This window comes from Hypomesus nipponensis, chromosome 9 (assembly GCF_054491055.1).
Source record: "Hypomesus nipponensis isolate SF chromosome 9, ASM5449105v1, whole genome shotgun sequence".
NCBI lineage: Eukaryota > Metazoa > Chordata > Actinopteri > Osmeriformes > Osmeridae > Hypomesus > Hypomesus nipponensis.
In genome coordinates this window covers 17,189,353-17,210,441 of record NC_140369.1, presented here as the reverse complement: position 1 = coordinate 17,210,441, position 21,089 = coordinate 17,189,353, and the positions used below count along the sequence as shown (strand labels likewise).

Sequence of the window (21,089 nt, the reverse complement as noted above, 5' to 3'; positions counted from 1 at the left end):
GAGCCACCTTTGGCACATTGAATACACCTCATTGGCGGCCTGGCTGGCTGGCTGGCAGAGCAGCGCTCCTTTAAACCCACACCGTGTTCTACCCCCTGGTCTCCCTTCCTCTGCCTCACACACGGAGGCAGAATGTGCGTCAGGAGACCCAGGGAGGAGGAAGAACGCCTGGTCCCGAATCCACATCTCAACATCGTCAGCGTCCCGGTAGAGACTGAGTGTGTTTGACGAGCGTCAACACGGTGGTCGTCATCGCAAACAAGTTGGGAGACGTGACCATCATGCCCAGATCTACGAAATCCCCTCACAACTTCCTACTGTACATGAATAAGGGGGATCAAGCCGCTTGGGTGGGAGAGGATGATTTGAGACGGGACCTCAACATGTGCCACAAAAGAATTACACCTCAACAACCCACTATTACCGCATACCCACCTACATTCAGTTTAGTAAATAAAATATGGCGTATATCATTTTAAGAGTAAAAAGACAAAGAATAGAGAAGGATATGTTTCAGTTGACTCTTTGCATTTGTTGACCTCTATGCTCGAATGAATAGCAGCGTTCTCACAGAAGGCAAAGGGAGTGGTCAGGCATGTTCAATTCTTTTTCAATCCATCAGCTCAGGAAGTAAACAGGAATTGCAATATCTTAAATGGATACGTTGTTCATTTCGGATTAATGCTAGGAGTGAGATCTTGGTTTGTTCACTTCCCGAGGAGAAGGAGCTGAGATGGACTAGAGGCTAACCCCCCCCCCCACCCCCCCACCCCCCCTGGAGTGGTTCATACGGGGTGGAACACCAGTGTGCAGTCCTCTCGGTCCAGGCCCAGGAAGAGGCTCTGGGCTGGCAGGTCTTGTTTGGCTTGGGTGCTCCGCAGGTAGTAGTTGACTATTTTGCAGTCAAGCTTGTACTGATGGGGTATGTTCTCATAGGGCTTGGGATCCAGATCCAGGATGGACACCGAGTATGTAAACCGAGGCTTTGTTGGGTGAATCTCCAAGTCCTGCTCCAACCTGGAAGAAGAAATGCTCAATGTTTCACCATTCAAATGTATTCATAATGGTTTGTCTATGCACGTATACATAAGTACATCCAGACGGCATGAACCACTATACCTTATTTGGGTAATCGTACGTCTGCAGAGGCTTGACAATGTGCCATTGGTTCAAGGTAATCACATGACTAAAGTGTACATAAGTCTGTGCAACCAGTCAAATAAGATCATCCAGCTGCTCACCCATCGTTATCCTCGCTGCATGGTGCCAGGGTGATCATGATGGAGCAGTCCTTGGCTGTCATGGCAACTCTGTACTGGTGAACCTGGCGAGTAGAAAGGAAAAACAAAACACGCTCATATCTCTGACATGCGAGACAGTTCTCCCTCAGGTCCCGGAATAGAAGAAGCAAGGCTTGAACTGTAGCTCTTTGTTGTTTTCAAATACACAATGAGCGCATGTGATCACCTGGAATGAGAAACATGTTCCTGAATGCTTCTCACCCTTCAGCGACAGAAAGGCGCCTCACCTTGCTGACTGCATATTCTATGGAGCCGTCGTCCTCTGACGGACAACTCTGCACTTTCTCCAAGAAGCTCTCATTGTAGGGCCCGTCAATCTGTAGTCTGCTTCTAGAAAGAATGAGACAAATGATTAAGACATGGGTGGAAGTTAAGGGCTCCGTTTACTGTCCAGAAACGCCCTCTAGTGGTGTACTGAATGTATTACACAGTATACTTTCACATACATACAAACTCATTCGATTTCTCACTAGGAAAACACTAAAAGCTATAACTGCCCCACGTACCTTTCTTTGGGGAACTCCTGCAGGTGCTGCTCCACCCTTTTGAATAAGGGATGAAGGCCCTCAATGTCTAAGTTGTCCAGCATTTGCGTCTGAAGGATTTTGGCCAGGATACAGTCTTTGGGTAAGCAGTGGTTCCCTGAGCACCGACATGGAAAGACGTGAGGAGATCGAAACACGCATTCGAGGGCGGAAAACCAACACGTTTTTCACGAATCGATCTGCAGTGCATTTGCCGATCGCCAAGAAAAGAGTCGACGCGGGCGTCGTGTGTGTCGCCTCACCGTTGCGAAGCAGCTCCCTGTGCAGGAGGCTGGCCTCACACGTGGCCCTGCCCTCGGGCAGGTGCAGCTTCCGCGACTCCCCGGAGCGCCCCGTCTCCCAGCTGCTGAGGAGGGCGCTGACGATCACTTGGATGAGCTCGTTCAGCACCGTCTTGTTGGACAGGTGGCCGTTGATGAGGCCGCCCCCGCCGTGGAGGAAGTAGGGCCGCAGGTGCTGGACCAGCTCGCTCAGGTCCTCGCACACGTCGGCGTCGTCCTTGCAGCTGTAGATCAACTCCCCGCCCTTGGCGAACCGACAGAGAAAGGTTATGTCCGCTCACGTGTACAGAAGAAGAAATCAAGATTCCGTCTGTTCCGTGATGTACTCGTACAGAGAGCAGCGCGCCATACCTTGAAGATCTTGAAGTTATTCTGGGGTTCTTCGATCAAGTGTTTCAAGGCAACATACATTCTCTGCTTGTTCCTGCGGACAGAAAAGAACAGTTCAGCCGACTTTGTTTCCAAACAACTTTTCATTTACTTCCCAGCAAAACACCCAACCATGAAACTATAGGTTCTCGCCACCTGAATGAATAGACTACTTAATGAACCTCAGCGCCACTCAGACTGAACCATATCTCAGACTGAACCATACCTCAGACTGAACCATACTCACCCTGAGAACAGATCCAGCGGGCAGTAGCGACTCTGTCGTTTCCACTTTCCATTGGCCAGCTGGTGACGGAGATGAGTATGGGTAAGTAAGGCTGGCATGCATCTCAAAGTTAAATCGACTTTTAAAGCACCAGAGACGTTGTCCTGTACTGTAGGGCTCAATGATGTGGATAGACACGGAAGGTCGTTGTTGTGCATGCTGCACTCTGGTAAGCGTTATCCGGTGTGACCACCAGAGGACAGAGATGGTCAACCATACTTAGAACCAAAACAAGTGGGTTTATTTCATCTGACTTATAAACACCGCCAAAGAACTCAAATGCTCCTTTGGATCAAATGGTGCATAATGAGCACAGCTGGGATAGCAAACAGTTGTTTTTGAATGGAATACATGTACACAAACGTCAATCATTTCAAATAGATACCTCACTAAATTGTGCTCACCTTAAAATGTTGATGCATACAGAATCTGCACACCTTGCTTTTAACGTCTTTTGTTACATGCCTAGAGTAGGGTAGAAATCCACACTTTGGCTGCCAGAAAAAAAAGAAAAAGAGAATGAAGTTACTGCCTGACCACAGAATATTTACATAGCTGTCGACTGAGTCACTCCATTTGAACAAATGTCTCTCTTCAAAATGCTGACTCATCCCTCTCCCATGTCTGAGCATCATCAATTGACAAAACCCAAACTCGTGCTGGCTGTCCCCCGGCTGGGTCCCTGGTGACTGACCTTACGTTTGTATTCAAGAATCTACCCAATAACAACTGAGGTCTTACTTAGTAACAGCCAATGGACGGAGAGGACAGAAAAATCGAATGTCTCACTAAATACTTAAAGCTTTTCTTAAACTTTGCGCCTCGGACACAATGAGAATTTGTGTTGTGGTAGAGAGGAATCTATTGAGGATCATTTTAGTCTAGTCTTGATCTAGATCAAAGAACTCTATTACATGTAAGATACAAACATCCATTGTATGACATGTACAATATTGCATGAACAATACAAACATCCATTGTTTGTTCAATGACCTTGATCTCTATGCAGAGGGAGGGTCTGTGTTCACTGCAGCAGCGGGAGGAGGACTGGGTGAGGTTAGGTAGGCACAAAGCACATCCACTCCAGGTGTCCATCATTTTGTCACAGCGCGATTCTGTCAGGAAAGACAATACCAGACATATTGATATATTATTTTTTTTTATTTTTTTTTACTGATGAGCGTCCTTGCTTATTTCAACTAGTTAATTGCTGTTTACATTTCTGTGCTTACAAACTAACCATATTGTAAGCCATTGCTCAATCTACATAATATTTTCACAATACTGTATGAATATCAAATGACTCATAGTGAAGACAAAGTTTACCTGGCCTCTCTTGTTGAACCTTTAAAGACAGTCGTCTCACAAAGTCTAGTGGCAGCTTGACAACTTCCTGTAGAAGAAAATTTGATAAATATATACAGTTACCATTCTGAGTGATGACTGGCACCAACCACTTTCCCTTATGTTAAGTTAATTTGAGTCCATAATTGTTTGGTTATTATTAAGTGTTTAGATAGAAATAAGACAATCTTTGATATCAAAATAGAAAACAATTATTAAACCCATTATTTCTCTTAGTAGAAAATGTCTCACCCCTTTATGGACAAACTTTTCTCCAAGCAACGGACTCATTACATTTTTACTGTATTCAAGAATGTTTTGAATTTGTCTGAAGGCCTGCTCCGTTGTCTGAAGTCAAAGGGAGAAAAGGCGATAAGGTGATGTTATGAAGCAAAAACACACTGAAATCCAGACTTCATGGAAACTCTACCTGTTGCGGGTTTTCTGAGTCCTCAGCTGAATACTTAAGTAGACGAAGAACTCTTGAATGCTAGAAAAACAAGTATTACAACCATGATGCCCGGCAAGTTAGCAATGGGGTAGCTCAGCAAGTTGTTTGTGCTATCTGATGTGACGACGCGGCACTACTGTTGCCATCAAGTTGCTCACACCAGACCCCTGAACCGTTGATAAGATATTTATGTTAATAACATACAACATACAAAGGAAAATGACAACCAATACTGATAAACAGCTTGGAAACTAGTTTAGACAACCTAGTAGTAGGCTTTCGAATGGTAAAGAGCGACCAAGATTTGACAAGTGACACTCGTTTCATCTTATAGGGGGCTTCCCGCGGTGCACAATAGTACTGTAACTAAGTTGCCAATTGAAAGAATCAGACATCTGAACTCGTCACGAACATTTTACAATCTAGCCAATGATGTTGTCTAACATGACACTACGTTCACAATATAACCCGGCGTTGTAAAAATGCATTTTGGATTAAACCTGATCGATGTTCTGGCAACATGTCGTGTAGTTGCTTGGTTTAACCAGTACGAGTGAGCACAGTGCTGCAAGCTTGCTAGCTCTCTCTAGCTGTAGTAGTGTGGTGGCTGGCTGACTCTCCAGCTAGCTAGCTAACTCACCTGAACATGACAAACTACAAGGCTCTTGTTTCCCTCCCCATGGTATTTCCAGTCGTTCTCGTCCATTTTATCCAGTTCCATAACACAAATGTGCTTATTATATCTCAGTATGGACTCCCGACACTTTACAAGGCCAAGACTGCCACACACCCCAAGTACAGGACCGATGCTAGCAAGCCTAGCTACAACAATAATTTTAGCTACTGTCTGACCCACCGACGGACGAACAGGCGTTACTAGTAGCCTACTACCGCTTTCTGGAGGATATCCCTCCTACCCGTCTCCTATTGGCCGCATGTATGTAGAAAATATCACATTGGATGACGTTTGAGTTCGATCACGCTCGAGTTTCCTAAAGATTATCCACTAACAACATTGGATCTAGTTTCCTAGGTTCACGTTAGTGAGTAGGGGAGAGCAGGGGTGAAAGTACAATTTTTCAGAAAAACGTAATTTTCAAAGACAATGTTTTATATATACATATATTTTTGCTTGGGACAACAACTCACAAGTGTGGTCTATCAATACCAGGTGGCATTTTGCAGAAATGTCGAACAACTTCAGTACAATTTCATTTTGAACACAAGTTGCACATTGTTACTTTCGACCCCGTCAGTTGGGATGAAAGTAGCACACGGGTGGGTCAACGATACAAGCTAGATTTTTTTGTTGTTTTACTCTGGTTTTTATTAAATATACCTGACTATGACCTTGTTAATATGTAACTGCAAACATATTTTGTCCTTTATTTTTGCAAAAAGTTAATGAATTACATTTTCCCTTTAAATTTCAGTTTCATCAAATATTTCATTTCTTCTAAATCAGACTTCTGACTGTCTTTCTGACCCTCACTCTTGGCATATTCTGTTGGTATAGTATGACATAAACATGTTTTAATAAATGCTTTCCACAAACAGAAAGTCACCACATTGCAAGTGTTCATTTCGTCCCAAAAAGGGACTCCTGACATTTAAACCAGATTCCTAGCCTAGTTTTATACTGAAAAACTCTGACAAGTAAACCTTCAGAATTTGTTACAGCTCTAAATAACCTGTAGATTAATTATTGTGACACATGAAAAGGGAAACACAACTTGTAATTAGCAAAAAAGGACAACCGATTCCTACTTTGCGCACTCGGAAAGGGCACCGCACCTAACCGCGTCACGTGAAATTTGGCAATTTCATCAATGGTTGCGTGCTGAAGGTGCTGTCATAACTTGGAATGCAGATGTAGTCAGGGCTCTGACAAAATCGTTTTTTTACTTTCGTCCCGCGTTAATTTCGCCCCTGTTCTCCCCTAATCACCTTTTTGTTTGATGACTTAATTGGCACCTTGCAGAGGCGTTGTTAGACATAAAACTCTACTGGGGCACAGGCCCCCATATTCCTTTTTTTCTATCAACTTGCCGCGCACAATTAAGCAATAAGCCCCAAGAGGCCGTGGTTTACGCTGATTTTAGAACAGGTAAGGGGAGTTGTTCGGCACGACGCGAAGCGGACCGAAAACCCCCTCACCTGTTCTAAAATCAGTAAACCACGGACTCGCACAGTGATATGGAATGTTAAACAATGTCATGAGGACAACCTGTGAGGTTATTCTGGATTTTACAACGGCATGGAACGCAATATAGCCAATCACAATCAAGGATGGGAACAACTAGTTTCAGAATACATGGCTACAGATACTCCCCCAATTGCTTAATCCACTATACAACAGTTCAGGGACGTAAACTTGATATCAGCTTTGGAAGGTGACATCAATGGGAGCATGCACATTTCTCTGCATTCCTTTGAACCAAATACTGTTTTTTTGTTTTTTTGAGGGTTGATTGGGATACTGTTTGTTTTTTCAGAGATTATCAATCTAAATGAATGCACTGCTAATAAAGTAAATTGTTAAAACTCTAACTTTAGATTTTACTGGGGCACAGCAGATTTATACTGGGGCACTTGCCCCATTGAAAAGGGTTTAACTACGCCCCTGGCACCTTGTTAACTATATGCATTAAAAAAAAGGTGGGATCCTACTTTACATAAAGTCTCCCTCCTGTCACCAAGTTAAACCCAGCCATGGGTTCATTTGCATTTAATACCTTTCAGGATTAAATTTTGTGTTGATTTCTCATAATGTCCCTGCCCAGGTGGCAAGTTCTGCTAACTCTCTGGAACCAATGAATAGAATATCGGTTCATTTTCCTCAACATGCCAACCTGTCAGCCGGTACATGTCAAACCAGTTTATTGCATTTCGAATCGACTGCAACAGGCTCCAGGCCAGGAAAACTGGTTTTTAGAGCAGCACCAACACCTATCAGGTCTAGAATTGCCCTGATCGATCACTGAACAATACGTCTACACCGATGCCATATAATTCACAGCGCTTGATGATTGGCTACATTTGGTTAAAGTTTTGCTGGGTACACACCACAAGATAATTGGTCTGATTTTGGGCCAATTTCTATGGTGGCCCACGGGTGTAGCCCACACCAACATTAGCGAAGCAAACTAATGTTGAAAACACAACATTTATAATTTTAAATCCTGATGTGTGGGGTGAACCCTGAGGACACACACTATAGAAGGGTAAATCTAGGATGTGTTTGTCCTCATGTTTGTGGTCTCTCATATTTTGAAAATCTTAAAATTAAACAAATATTTTAGTGTGTACCCAGCATTAGTGTCCGCCTCTGTCTCCCTTTCTTTCTTTCTTTCTTTCTTTCTTTCTTTCTTTCTTTCTTTCTTTCTTTCTTTCTTTCTTTCTTTCTTTCTTTCTTTGGCCATTTACATGTTCAATAGGGCTATTTATTTCATATTTTAGACTAACATGGTTATTGTTAGTAAACGTAAACTTTTTGATTAATCATTATTATTAGATTGAGAATATTTAATGTGTTCACTTGGCCTATTTTCAGAAAATAATGGCACACTCGATAATCCAAACCAAGTGTACTAATTTCCATAGGCAACTATTTTGGCCCTTTTTGCTGACCGTACAACTTTCTATCTGTCGGTCGTGATTGGCTTATTCCGAACCATGAGCAGCGGCTCCAGGAGTACCTAGCAATGACTGACTGGGTAGCTACCTAGCTAGCTTCACTCTCTGGAGGTGAGATTATTGCGCCTGCCACCAAATTAAAAATGGTTGTCCATAAAGCTCTAGTTTTGACAAAAAGCATACCAACAATTTGACTCGCCTGATGGGTTAATTTTCTATAATACTATAGTTCAAAAATGTTGTCAGGATAAATAGCTAGCAAAGGAGCTAGCTTGGTCGGCTACAGTAACAGACAGTGCTGTGTTGTTGCAGACAGTGTGTAAAGTATTTTATATTTCATTTAACCGGTTGCACACTTGACACAGACAGTTAAAAAGAACGTTAAGTCTTTCGACTCAACCTTGCCATTCTGTGAAACAAGTTTGCTTGCAAGACTAATCATATTTGACTACTGTGCATTTATTTCGTATGGGAAGCCTTTTTTCACCGACCAGGGGGCTACAGTAGCAAGCTAGCTGTCTGGAAATTTGAGTTTGTTAATCAAAGTAATAATTTACGGAAAAATTATATTTGCCTAAAGTTTCAGGACTTTAATTACACCCCCACTCTTTTAAAACATTAAACTAGGATTCCACACAATCTCTACTGACCACCTCCATGGATTATCCACCAAGTAAACGACATAAGGGATTCAAACAGGATGCTGCATTTCATGATCCCTTTGAAGATGACGAAGATTTTACTCAAGACGACTTGAACGAGATAGATATTATTGCATCTCAAGCTTTCACGGGAGATGGCACCCATCAAAGGCACAAACAGACATTAAGCTCTGGTAAATGTTACTTAAGCATACTTTAAAACCTGGTAAATGTTACTTAAGCATACTTTAAAACCTGGTAAATGCTACATTGTCTTCATGTGTGTTTTAGAAATACAGGAACTTTAGTGTAGGCTTGTTACATCATCAACACTCTTTAAGATATCGCTTAAATAAATAAATAATCATTACTGAAGAATGAAAATGTGAACTAGGAAATGTCACAGATAATTTCACTCTTTTGTAGGTAATGGCCAACTTTCAGAAGAAGACAAAAACTGCAAATTGGAGTCGCAAAAAGCAGAATTGAAGAAAAAGGTGTGACTTCACAAGCAGAGGCATAGCTCTCAAACTGAAATTCTTGAGAAGCACATGTAGGCCTTGTGGAACATTTGATAGACTTCCTCTGTGAAATCCTGATTTGATCTTTTTTTTTTATGTGAAGCTAAAAGAGGTGGAGGAAGAGATCCTGATGAAGAATGGAGAGATTAAAGTCCTACGAGATTCACTGCGAGTGGCCCAGCAGGAGAAAGAGAAGCAGAGACAAGCTCATCTCCTCCTGGAGAGGGAGAAGGCCCATGTTCAGAGTGAAAAAGAGAAAGAATTATCCAAAAAGGTTGTAGTCAAGCTCTACTTCAATATACTATTATGTTTCCCAGATGTCATCCAACTTATTATTCTGGCCTTATTGGTATGTTCACAGGTACAGTCCTTACAATCAGAGTTACACTTCAAAGAGGCAGAGATTAATGAAATCAAAACCAAGCTTCAATTCTCAGAGCGGGGGAACAAGGCCCTTGCTTCCCCTGTCACAAGAAACAGGTCAGAGTTGGCTACCTTTTGCAATACATTCTACCTTTTGGCTTTGGTGGTGGAATAGAGGGCATCATTTTCCTTTTTTCTTTTTTTTCCCTGTCGCCCTCTTCAGCCCCAAGGTGCAGTGTTCTGCTGTGACGGTTGATCTTGCAAGTCGGAGCAGCTCCACCCCTCCTGGAGCCAGTCCATTCATAACCAAGGAAGATTTTGCAGCCCAGCTGCCCTCAAGGTCCACACCAGTCAAAAGCAGTGGAACGAGCAGCTTGAAAGATGGTGTGGTCATATTTGTTGAAACTTCATTGGTGACGAATGCATGTCAAATGAGATATCAAATTGGATATCCCCATGTCACTTTTTCTGAGCAACGTTCACTTTCTAGATACGGCTTTATATGTTATCCTGTGTTTAGAGGGGAAGAAGCTGTCCTGTGGCAAACATGGTGACAGCAAAGACGCAAGCCAGCTCGATCCTTTCCACAGCACAGGTGTACATCATCAACACCATCACCCAGGTGAATTTTAACATCAAAACCTTTCGGAATGAACTCCTTTAGCACTATGAGTGAAGTATGTCATTATGAAGTTTGAGGAAATATCCCATGTTTTTGCTGTTGTGTGAAGGGTCTGTTTTGCTGAGTCTGTTGCTGCAGCATCCTCTAGACCCCAGCACCCTGGGTCTGTGCCATTTGCTCTGCGTCAGCCCCGACGCCTGGACCACGTTACTGCAGAACAGCTGCCTCAGCACGTAAGTCCATCTGGCTAGGTTTATAGTGACCCTTGAGTTGTGTGTATGTGTATGTCACATCAGAGGACTCGAAGCTGTGGCAAGTTGACTCAAATACGTGGCCTTACGCAGCTCCTCAAAGACAGGCAAGGCGGCTCAGCGGCTTTGTGGCATCCAGCTTGTCAAAGCAAGACATCACACACACCTGGACATAGACAATAATACAGCTCAGAAAAGTTTTTTTTGGGGTGTCAAATTTTCAATGCGTTTCAACTTAAAATGTTCTTATGTGCTTTCGTTCAACAGAGGTTCAACCACGGTCAGTTCCAGTGGCAATTCCAAACAGTCCAAGGTGGCGCAGAGGGATAAACCCCAAAGTGCCTTCAGCCAGTTCCAGAGCCTTGCCATGTCAGGACTTAACATGATGGCCTCGCCAGAGCAGGTGTCTCACACCAACAGTTCCTCCATCAACTCCAGCAGGAGCTGCCTCGGAGCGGTCTACCTCCTTCCTCTCCTGGACCACCACATCAGCCTGTTCTGCCAGACTCTGGAGTCTCTGGAGGGCTCGGGTAAAAGCCCCCTGAGGGTCAGCTCTGCATCGGGCTCCTCCTCGGAGGGCAGCGCAGCCTCCAGTGTGGAGGACTCCTTGCTCAGCCTTGAGGACTTTGCACTGTCGTCCATGAAAGCGCTCTACCACGTCATATCGCAGAGCGCCGACGCGGTGAGCGCCATCTTGTCCTACCGGCCTCAGGAGAGCAACGGCGGGGAGGCATTCCTGCACGCCGACGCCCGCTCCCACCCGACCCCAGTCCCGGTCCCCCCTGGGATCCAACTGATGGAGATGGGGGAGCCCGAGGGGAGCCCGGACAGAGCGGGAAAAGGACTCCACATGCAGCACCCCCTCCTCAGGAGGCTGTTGGATCTGTCGGACCCTGCCTTCATTGGCAAAGCTTCCCAGAGAGAGGCACTGGTGACGACGAGCCTGTCGACGCTCTGCATGCTGGCCGAGAGAGCAGAGAAGAAGGATTTGTCCAGGCATGTCTTGTTTGTTTGGAAAAGGGGAGCGTCAATAGGGTGTTTTCTTCTTTTTTTCCCCCACAGTTTTCCTGACCTTCATTACACACGTTAACCTTGACATTGTGTATGTTTCTGTTCTGTCTATTTTTCTGTACTTTTTTTTTTTTTTTTTGCAGGTTAATGTGTGTGCTGTCTAGTCAAGCTTTGACACACTGCCTGTCCCTGGACTCCTCCTACCAGATCATGTCCCTTTCGATGTCACTGTTAGCTGCCCTGGTTGACAATGATGAGCTGGCAACTAAATTGTGCTCACACTCAGGTGAGGATCCTACTGGCACCGTTTGGTACAATTCATGACCCGAAGGTTCACAACGACCCATTGTTGTGTTGTGACAACTTTACCCAATACAAAAACAAATAAAAAGCTATTTCCTTTGAAGGTTCACAATGACCCTAAGGTGTAACACAAGGATTAAGTACAACTTTCAACCAATACTTCATGAAATAATAGAGGAGCTGGTATGAACCTTTCAAAGGAGTCATACTTGAGAATGAATGTTCTTAAAGAGGCTTGCACTCAATGACGCATGAATCAAGTAAAGACTGTTAACAAAGGAAATGTAAAGGCTATTCACTCAGGGAATTAAGTTTTGATTATTTATTTCCACTAGACTCATGCCTGTTCCTGAAGATTTTCCAGTACATAACCAGCAGACCAGATAAACTGGTTACAAATGGACATTGGTCTCTATTGGAGGTGGAGGTAAATTTTTTACTCATATCAATAATATTGTAAAATAACAAACCTACAATGCCAGAGGGTCTGTCTGAATGTGTTTCCTAAATTAAAGGCTACGGTGTTCAGATCTTACAGCACGTCCCTTCTCTGTTAACAGATGGTGCGTTTTCTAACCTCGCTGTTCACTCAGAACGCGTCGTTATGGGTTACGTATGTCGAGTCGACCTGCCAGTGCCACAGTGAGGTAGGACAGCATTTTGATTTGTGGATACAACCAATCAGCAGGTTTGAGCTTCCCTCACTCCTTTTAGACCCTCCTCCCTCAGACCCACCCTGCCCTTATAGCACCACACCCCCACCCAAGGCTGGTCAACTCGAACTGGAGATGTATACTTATTATAATAAAACACGTCACTATAAATGAGATTGGCTGGGTGTTTCTTATGTCCCTGGGAAGGTGGTGCAGACTGTAGTGGTGCTGCTGCACAGACAGTGGCTTGGTGTCAGGGGACAGGAGATGGCCCAGGCCCCAGCGTGGTGGTCGGCCCCAGGGGTGCAGCTGCTGAGGGAGACCCTCATGCTCCTCCACTGGCTCCTCCTCAACCACTCCAGCTTCTCCGAGCACTGCCGTCCTGTCCTCCACATGTACGACCAGGTCGTCCCCGCCATCAGGGACACTCTCCGCAAGATCCCCGACCTCACAGAGAGCGAAGGTGAGCTTTCGACCGGCGCACGCGTCGCATGGTGTTTGGTCACGATGCCTCTTTCCACTGACATATTTCTGCAGGGTCACGTTTCGCCCCTATCTCCGCTCGTGTTATAACAACAACACTGTGCTTGCTTGTTGTGCTTGCTTCTGTTCCTTGTCAGAACTGGCTCTAGAAGAGATCTGTCGTCCCGAGACAGAGGACACCGAGGACACAGAGTGCTAGGTGGCTTCTTCCTGCTGAACCTGGTCGAAGCTGTGCCGCTTTCGAAAGACATGGGTTGTTTAACCCTTTGATAGTTCAACGAATGCTGTCCCACATCCTCCCAAATGCATTAAGGAAATACTTAATGATGGATTTGAACAATTGTTGTGCACAAAGATTTGTTTTTTTCAATGCTTTTGATATTAAAATACAACATCCATGCCTGAACAGTGATGAAACATTTTATTTACCAGGACATTGTGGCCTTGTCCACAAAACAAAGTATACATACTTTTATAGATTAAAAAATAAAGTGTATATATTACCCACAAACATGTGAGACAATTACATGCCACAGGGGGGTTTGTGAGTGGAAAAACAAACATGAAAATCTAGACATCAATGCATAATTCACATCAGTGAACAGATGTCATAGGTAAGGCCAGCACAGAATCCACCATTTACTGAGACAGATGTGTCCGAGTAGCATAAGCAACAAGTGATGAGGTCACTTTTTTCAAAAGGTTCTGAAGGCATGAACTGCAGATTACACTTAAAAATGTTTCACCTCTGTTTCACCTTTACAAAAAGCACAAGACCAATAAAAAGGCAGGAAGAAAAGGAGACATAAAGGCCAAACCAACAACTGTCCAGCTCAACCCTGTAAACGTGAAATAAAGATAATCTTTTTTTTCTCTCTAGATTCCCTCCTTTTCTTGAATACTTGACCACAAAGAAACCCAAAGACATTTTCAATATTTTTCATTTAGCAAAAAAACTAAACAAGCAATATAACAGTATGTCTACATGCACAAACTGAATCCTTGATTTAAAAAAAACAATAAAAAAACAAAAAAAAGATTAAAAGTTTCCTATTTCATTATAATTTTGGTTAAAAATATTTCCAATTAAGAAGGCACAACTGTTGCACTAAGTTTCTAATTCTATACTGGCCAGGGCATATACTGAAATCCACAGATAGTTCTTTGAGGTGTGAACAGAGTACATTCACTTAAGGCTAGTATCAGCAACATCCCTTTCCATAAATAATGATGCAAAGGCCCGGAACTGTCATACCTGATAAATATGAGCATGAGATGATTATATTAAATTGGGACTGGCAGACCAGTGATAGTTTAGAATTTGGGCATTTCTTTTGATAATAGCTAGTTCATTAAATGAAAAAATCCAATTGGCGTATAAAAACTAGTGCATGGACAATGCCGTGGTAGTCACTTCATGGACACATTTTTTGTTGTTGTAGGAATACATTATATATAAGAATCTGTCATAACTGAATACTGGTGTTATTCTTTTTGCATCCATGGTAACAATATTATATAGAACTCAATGCCACTGAAGAGTTCAGTTCAAATTCACTGGTGAAAATGTTCCCACTGCATTTGTGAATGGACTGATGATCAAATGTTTCTATCCCACAATGCATTACACATTTAAGGGGGCTGGGCTCAGGTCTGGTCAGAAGGCTGCAACGTTACACAACATTCAGATAGAAATGTACAGCAGGTCTGAATCTTTCACACACAATGTCGAGGAACATAATTGCTCATGTCTACTCTAGACTTAACATTTCTATCCAATGCTGTCATCGTCCTGACTTCCGGAACAAACACACCCCCCTCTTGTGGTTTAATAGCCCGTTTTTGGTGGCTGAGGCTCCACGTACGCAGGGTTGTAAGCCGGCTGGCTGGAGTGATGGTCTGGCTGTGGGGGCAACTGGCCCGGCTGGGCAGGGGGTTGAAGGGGGTAGGGCGTTTGTCCTGGTGCAAACGCTGCCTGACTATAAGGCATTGCAGCTGGGAACCCAGTACCTGGTGGGAGGGAGACAACATTTTGAAGTGTGACAGAGATACTAGCCACTTTAGTGAGGCACAGCTATAATAATTTGGCAATAATCATTAGCTTTACTAATGTACACATGACAAACAGAATATTCCTCTTTTTTACAATACATGACAGACCTTCCTAGGAATATGCCTCGTCATTCTTGCATGTTGGGTATATAAGTTACCTGGGATGTGCTACAGTTGCTAGGCACAACATAGCTTTGTCAAAATAGCTTTGGAATTCTTCATCAGCGAATACACACCCCTGCCAATCACCTGCCTCTAGGTAGTGAAATGCTTACCAGCTTCTTGGTAAGGTGGAGGTGGTCCTGGCATACATGGCTGCCCCTGGTAGGGAGCAGTGGGCATAGGCTGGCCCCCATAAGCTGGTTGCATGGGCTGGCCCCCATAAGCTGGTTGCATGGGCTGGCCCCCATAGCTTTGCTGAACTGGCATTGGCTGGTATCCTGAATAATGAGTTGCTTGGTAGCCTTGGTTGGGTGTAGCAGTTGGCTGCTGGGGATATGATGTGCTGATCACAGTGTGGGTTGTCGTTGCTACAACCGCTGTCAACACAGCAATAGAGAAGTTGTCATTGACATCCATGAAAAGGGGGAAAGAATGCTCTGATTACTGACATAATGCAGTTTCCTTCCGTAGAAACCATCTTCATTTTTTTTGTAGAGAGTTAAGGTGATATGGTCATCAGTAAGTCATTAAAAATAAGCGTACTTTCCTTTCACATTTTTAGTAGCCCATAAGTACATGTATCCATATTTAAAATACAACACAGGAAAGTGAAACTGTAGATTTAAAGTTGCGGAAACTACAGATAGTAGGTGGTTCACATGTCAGGGTATTGCCACATTTGACATCTGTTCTTAATGCCACTTGGTGTTCCACTGTTCATAGTTGTTGATAAGAATTCTGTCAAGTTACTTTGCTACCATATTATTATAACTGCAATAGGTAAAATGTAGGAAAGAAATACATTTAAATATTTTTAAAAACAGCTTGCCCAAATCTTGTCTAAATTTCCAATGCAATTGGCTTGGACAAGATTGCTGGACCATAATTGGCTTTAAAGTAGCAGGCCACCCCATAATATTACATTTAGATTCCACTAGCACAGAGCTATCTATGTAGCTAAACAACTCTCAGAAGGCCTTATTAGCTTACACAACATGCTTATACAGGGACAACTTTCTTTTTTTTTTTTTTACAGACAAATCATACCTATTGTACCTTTTATATTTTCTTAATGTTATATTCGTGATTTGCTAAATGTAAACAACTAAGAAACCCTTATTTTTCGCTGAAAGAGAAAAACCTGAATTACACAAGACCAGGCTCTCAGAGACTGACCACATAATTCTTGGGCTTGTCACTGTTTGTGAATTCCTCCAACAGCGAATTATCCCTTCCTGTAGGTATTCTATGATGACGCATTGGCTGTGGAAACTGTTAGTCAGACTGGGTGGGGTTCTGAAGTCTGATCTCAACATGAAATATGAGCTTTAAGTCTGACAATACTTGTTTCTGGGAAATATCTAAAGAAATGTGTGAAAGCCAAAGCCTTTCACTGATGAAGACAGAGCAAAATAACTAAGACATGAATAAGGAGTATAGCCAGCTAAAATGACAGATGTCTGTTAGGGATTGTATGTGGAAGAGTAAGATAAGGTTCAAAGGTCATGGGCTGAATCCCACATGATTCATACCCAGCCCACCTGATCCGGACCAGCTCATAACCGCTTGTGCATTTTGAGCAACTTCAAGTACACACCAAAATAGTTTTACTTCAACAACGCAAAACATCACGCAAAGTTTTTTTTTTTTTTTACTGTAATTTTTTTAATAATCTATTCATGAAACAATTGTTGTAACACTTACGTCTGGGGCTTCTGCACATTTTGTACAGACAGCAGCAGGGGCACACACAGCAGCAGATGAAGAGGACGATTAAAAAGACGATAGATCCTACGACGGCCGCAATTGCCGCAGTGCCAAAATTGTCATCAGAATTGAAGCTAACACAAAAGATAAAAAATATAATTTAAACAGAATTTAAATTAATATAACCACTGACAGTTACAAACATTTTGTGCTTAAGATTTCTGTCAAATACAATCTAGAACGAAATAACTAAAATTACAAATCCAACTACATTCTGTAATAACTTAATTGTATTGGTGGTCTTTAGAAGGGGGCTTTTTTCATGAATCTGTGGCACTGGTATGTGTAACATCTTAGAGAGGATGTTGTTGCAAAGATTGGTCTAGAAAGGAAACAGGGACTGTGCACATAATCGGAACAAAACCATCAACAAAGGTCACTGGTAGCAAAATATGTTTCTACTTTCTCATGTGGAAATTATCATTGTTGCACCTAAACTAGGCTACATCTGAAACAGACTATTTCAATAATCTCTTATAATAAATTATCATTCATAATTAGATAAGATTCAACAGAACGGCTTGTTCTTTGGGGGTAAATGTTTGTTACTATACCTGGTGCATTTGTCTTCATCTAATTCATAGAAGGAGTCTGAGCAGCAGTATCTGTTGTAACAGGTGCCACAACAGGGCTTTCTGCCACAGTATTGGCTGACATGGTATATGCCTCTTATATCCTTGTAAGCATCGCAGTCATCAGCTGGACGAAAAAGAAAACGAAATGTTAGGGGTTATGTTGTGGTTTAAAGGTTGTGTTTGACAGCACACAATAAACCAATCTGTTTCTAGAGATGAATAGAAATCCCTGCACAATGAACAACACAAATTCACTAAATTGTTTGGAAAAACCCCACTAAAATTAATAATAAATCATTGTCTTCTCTGAAGGATCACAGTCTGAATGAAAAATGATTTAACTAATGTTATCTTATCTCCAAATGTGTTAAGCTAGTGGACTAGTAAATTGACGTCGTAGTATGTGGGAGTAAAAAATACGCATGTCTATGCAAACGAGGTAACCTATGTTTGATGGGTAGGAAACTAGTGAGTAGTATAGCAAGATCCGATCCTACGTATCCCGTGACACAATCGCTGGACTGAGGCTGTGGTGGACACCGGGGCCATGCGACCTTATAGATTGAGGTTTATTTATCAAATGAGCTAGGCTAGCAGAGATAACTAGCACACAGCCTGCAGCTATTCTCAGATAACCAGTCAAAGCATGGTAAACTAAGCACATGTGACTCTTGTTACCATGCAAGCACTAATGATCTATACGTCAACATAGGTTACCAGTACACAGAAGTCCAAAATATGTTTCGTCTCCGCTAGTTTGGTAGAAGTCTGAGACCCCACAGAGAGCATAGGGTACATGGTACGTTACATCAACCACTAGTTGAAACAGCAGCATAAACTAGCTTTGCCTAACACGAACGAGATCGAGTACTTGCCATGTCGTAAAATACAGGTACAGTAGGTTCAAAACTCTTAGTAAACCTTGGGGAAAAAATAATGCACCAGGCAACCCTCGACGTTACGTTAGCTGAGCTACTGTACAGTAGGTAGTCTAGCTAGGTAGCTAGCCTACAAGTCAAGTTACCAGGAAACCTATCACGTTAGTTAACATCAGTCTAACCTTTAAAGTCTTAACCTCTGAAGGCTTTGTGCAACTTGAAGTAGAGATAAGACTTGCATTCCCACCAGTCCACATAGATAAGACAGCTCTGGTTAGATTAGCTTAGCTAGCTTTCGGTTTGAGAAAAAACGAAAGCTAAACGCAGCAGAGGACCAGATTGATATTCGGTAGTTTATGCTACATTTTCAGTTAAACTTACTTACCAAATACGACAGGAGTCACTGCCAGGCACACAAGAGTAACAACAAGAACATACAGGGCTGTTGCCATGGCTCATTGGAAATGTGTCTTGCAAAACATGCAAGACCCCCACACTGACAAAAGTAGCAGAGCGAGACTAGAACAGTAGAATAGAGGAAGTCGCGCCTCAACAAAAGAACACCAGCTGATTTTGCCTGCAATGTGTCAACTCGTGTCGTAGTAACTTCCGCAAAATGCACGTTGTAGTTAGCGCCATTGTTAGCACTGTAATACACCTAGGCTAGTACTGAACAGAGCAAAAATATATATTTTTTTTTCTACGGCTCTGCTGAAGTGAGATATTTGAAAGCTAGTGCCTGGTAGGGTGGACGCATAGGAAATGTAATTTCAGATTGACGCAGTTTTTCTTGTCTAGAATAATGTAACATAACGCGTAGAACACAAATCCAGTCAGATTTCGTTAGTGTCTGTTTTTAGCGTCGTTTTTCGTCACGCTTTACCGATTCAATGTATTTTTATTGAGATGGTGGCACGTGTTCTATGCGAACTCAATTATTTTAAGTCACATCCAAATTGCATTAGCTGAATGTTTTCAGCAGGGCAATACTAATTGATGATTTTCTTCGAAATAGCAGATTGTGCCTCTACAACCACAACAACGTACCTTTATGGTAAAGAAGGTTACAAATTAGCTTAACCTCCTTATTCGATTTTTCTTTAAAGGTAGCTAGCCTATAGGCCTGCCTTTTAAACTAGTCATTATACTTTATTTAGAAGAAAACAATACCTCAAGGAAAGTTTTGTCATTTTGTCTAACTCGTATCAAAGGCAGCAAAACCTGATAACAGTTGCCTATTTCAACAAACATCCACAGCACACACCGAAAAATACCTACGAGTTCAGAGTGCAGATAGAACGGCAACTAGGCTACACGCGGATCGGACCTCCCAGATGGACGGTGTCACTCACTTCTGCAGTCTATTGTCTTTGCTCTCTGTCCATCTTCTACAAGCCTGGCAACCAACTAGATCTTGTCTTCACCAGGAGCTATACAACACCTGGTCTCACAATGACCTCCCTCCATGTGTCTAACCACTTCTTTGTCATTCACACTCTCTCTGTCATTAACACACCCAAGGACCCTCCACTGTCACCCACAGACGGGACCTTTACTCTTCCCTCCCTCCCTCGCCGCCTCCTCCTTCATGTATGTGGACATTGTATCCACCTTCAACTCTTGCCTCGCCCAGTCTCTTTATTCTGTCTGCCCTCTTGTCTCCAAACCAGCACGACCATCAGCCTCTTCCCTAACAACATCTGTTCTACAAGTTTCTGTTCTACAAGTTTCTGTTCTACAAGTGATCAACTCGTGCATAACCCACGCAAACTGATCACCTTCTCCTCACACCTCCCCCACCCTCTCACCATCATCTCTTAGTCCTGTTCAAACAGCTATCCTCTTTCCCAAACAAGAACTATCTGCTAAAACCCCACACCAACACTTCAAGCCATTATGCCATCTCCCAGAAAAGCTTACAGGTTGTACTTTCCCTGATGGTTGCTCGAGGTGAAGCGTTGACTTTTGACATATTTCTGTATTGACACTGGAGGGCGCCATTAGACAACAAACTTGACATTGCGTCAAGAAAGTTTTTACTTCTTCAGCAAATGTTACCCACACTGACACATAAGCACACTTCCTCATATCAAGATACAAAAATAGATGGTTTACGTATGATGATTTAAGTATTTTACATGGAACACTGTCATGCAATTATGATCAACCTTATAATTTTTATCTGACCATAAATGAGACGTGTTCACTGTTGATCAAAGAAATACTTGTTTTGGATTTAGTCCAGTCATTTTAAGTCAAAATGGGGTCAACCTCTGACAAATTTCAACAGTCAACTGTTATAAATGGGTCCCTCAGTTGAGTTTGCTTCTGTTGCAATTTGTCCTAACTTTTTCATAAAATGACTGTAATGAGGTAATCAAAGGACAAACCAGAGAATAGGTGCTTTCGACTTCATGCAGCGCTGGTGTCGCCTGCAGCCGCCTGCTGCCTGGCTGACTTGAAGCAGCCAATGGCATTCTCAGTTTCAAGGCAGCCGACTGTCGGCGCCGCCGGCGCTGCATGAAGTCGAACGCGCCTAATGTCTAATATAGAGGCCAGGTTTGTCATCCAGAAAGGGTTGTCCAGGCTCTGGA

General features: G+C 42.8%; 3 protein-coding genes across 4 annotated transcripts; 1 reads left to right on the top strand and 2 right to left on the bottom strand.

Annotated features, from left to right (window-relative positions):
- Positions 1–778: 778 nt before the first annotated feature.
- On the bottom strand, positions 779–5,504 carry ippk (inositol 1,3,4,5,6-pentakisphosphate 2-kinase). Of its 2 annotated transcripts, none has more exons than XM_084704173.1 (13): positions 5,218–5,504; positions 4,557–4,616; positions 4,379–4,474; positions 4,109–4,175; positions 3,776–3,897; positions 3,187–3,276; positions 2,744–2,802; positions 2,479–2,551; positions 2,089–2,371; positions 1,808–1,943; positions 1,529–1,628; positions 1,242–1,324; positions 779–1,017 (listed from the first exon to the last, which is right to left on the bottom strand). In XM_084704173.1, exons 1-13 carry the CDS (start codon positions 5,296–5,298, stop codon positions 786–788), a joined length of 1,482 nt encoding a protein of 493 aa, XP_084560299.1. In that variant the 5' UTR covers positions 5,299–5,504; the 3' UTR covers positions 779–785. The 2 variants fall into 2 exon arrangements, with proteins under 2 accessions (XP_084560299.1, XP_084560298.1); XM_084704172.1 differs by having other exon boundaries at positions 1,529–1,631; positions 5,218–5,502.
- Positions 5,505–8,231: 2,727 nt separating this feature from the next.
- On the top strand, positions 8,232–13,467 carry atrip (ATR interacting protein). The gene is made up of 14 exons (XM_084705726.1): positions 8,232–8,324; positions 8,841–9,048; positions 9,281–9,351; positions 9,479–9,649; positions 9,737–9,855; positions 9,962–10,122; positions 10,259–10,360; positions 10,470–10,593; positions 10,879–11,607; positions 11,766–11,908; positions 12,261–12,352; positions 12,486–12,572; positions 12,786–13,041; positions 13,199–13,467. The coding sequence occupies exons 2-14, from the start codon at positions 8,871–8,873 to the stop codon at positions 13,258–13,260; spliced, it is 2,295 nt and encodes a 764-aa protein (XP_084561852.1). The 5' UTR covers positions 8,232–8,324; positions 8,841–8,870; the 3' UTR covers positions 13,261–13,467.
- shisa10.1 (shisa family member 10, tandem duplicate 1) lies at positions 13,466–19,362 on the bottom strand. The gene is made up of 5 exons (XM_084705727.1): positions 18,881–19,362; positions 17,597–17,741; positions 16,980–17,116; positions 15,389–15,652; positions 13,466–15,071 (listed from the first exon to the last, which is right to left on the bottom strand). Exons 1-5 carry the CDS (start codon positions 18,945–18,947, stop codon positions 14,890–14,892), a joined length of 795 nt encoding a protein of 264 aa, XP_084561853.1. The 5' UTR covers positions 18,948–19,362; the 3' UTR covers positions 13,466–14,889.
- Between the last annotated feature and the right edge of the window lie 1,727 nt (positions 19,363–21,089).

What these genes read in the sequence shown, in the direction of transcription:
- ippk (XM_084704172.1), bottom strand. Translation starts at nt 5,298, where the DNA reads ATGGAACTGGATAAAATGGACGAGAACGACTGGAAATACCATGGGGAG. An exon ending in GGTTCAACAAGAGAGGCCAG is followed by an intron (nt 3,898 to 4,108) that starts GTAAACTTTGTC and finishes CTTTCCTGACAG; the next exon opens with AATCGCGCTGTGACAAAATG. An exon ending in CCCTCTGCATAGAGATCAAG is followed by an intron (nt 3,277 to 3,775) that starts GTCATTGAACAA and finishes TTTTTCTGGCAG; the next exon opens with CCAAAGTGTGGATTTCTACC.
- atrip (XM_084705726.1), top strand. Translation starts at nt 8,871, where the DNA reads ATGGATTATCCACCAAGTAAACGACATAAGGGATTCAAACAGGATGCT. An exon ending in AGAAAGAATTATCCAAAAAG is followed by an intron (nt 9,650 to 9,736) that starts GTTGTAGTCAAG and finishes GTATGTTCACAG; the next exon opens with GTACAGTCCTTACAATCAGA. An exon ending in CGACCTCACAGAGAGCGAAG is followed by an intron (nt 13,042 to 13,198) that starts GTGAGCTTTCGA and finishes GTTCCTTGTCAG; the next exon opens with AACTGGCTCTAGAAGAGATC.
- shisa10.1 (XM_084705727.1), bottom strand. Translation starts at nt 18,947, where the DNA reads ATGGCAACAGCCCTGTATGTTCTTGTTGTTACTCTTGTGTGCCTGGCA. An exon ending in AGTGACTCCTGTCGTATTTG is followed by an intron (nt 17,742 to 18,880) that starts GTAAGTAAGTTT and finishes TTTTTCGTCCAG; the next exon opens with CTGATGACTGCGATGCTTAC. An exon ending in GATGAAGACAAATGCACCAG is followed by an intron (nt 17,117 to 17,596) that starts GTATAGTAACAA and finishes CTTTTGTGTTAG; the next exon opens with CTTCAATTCTGATGACAATT.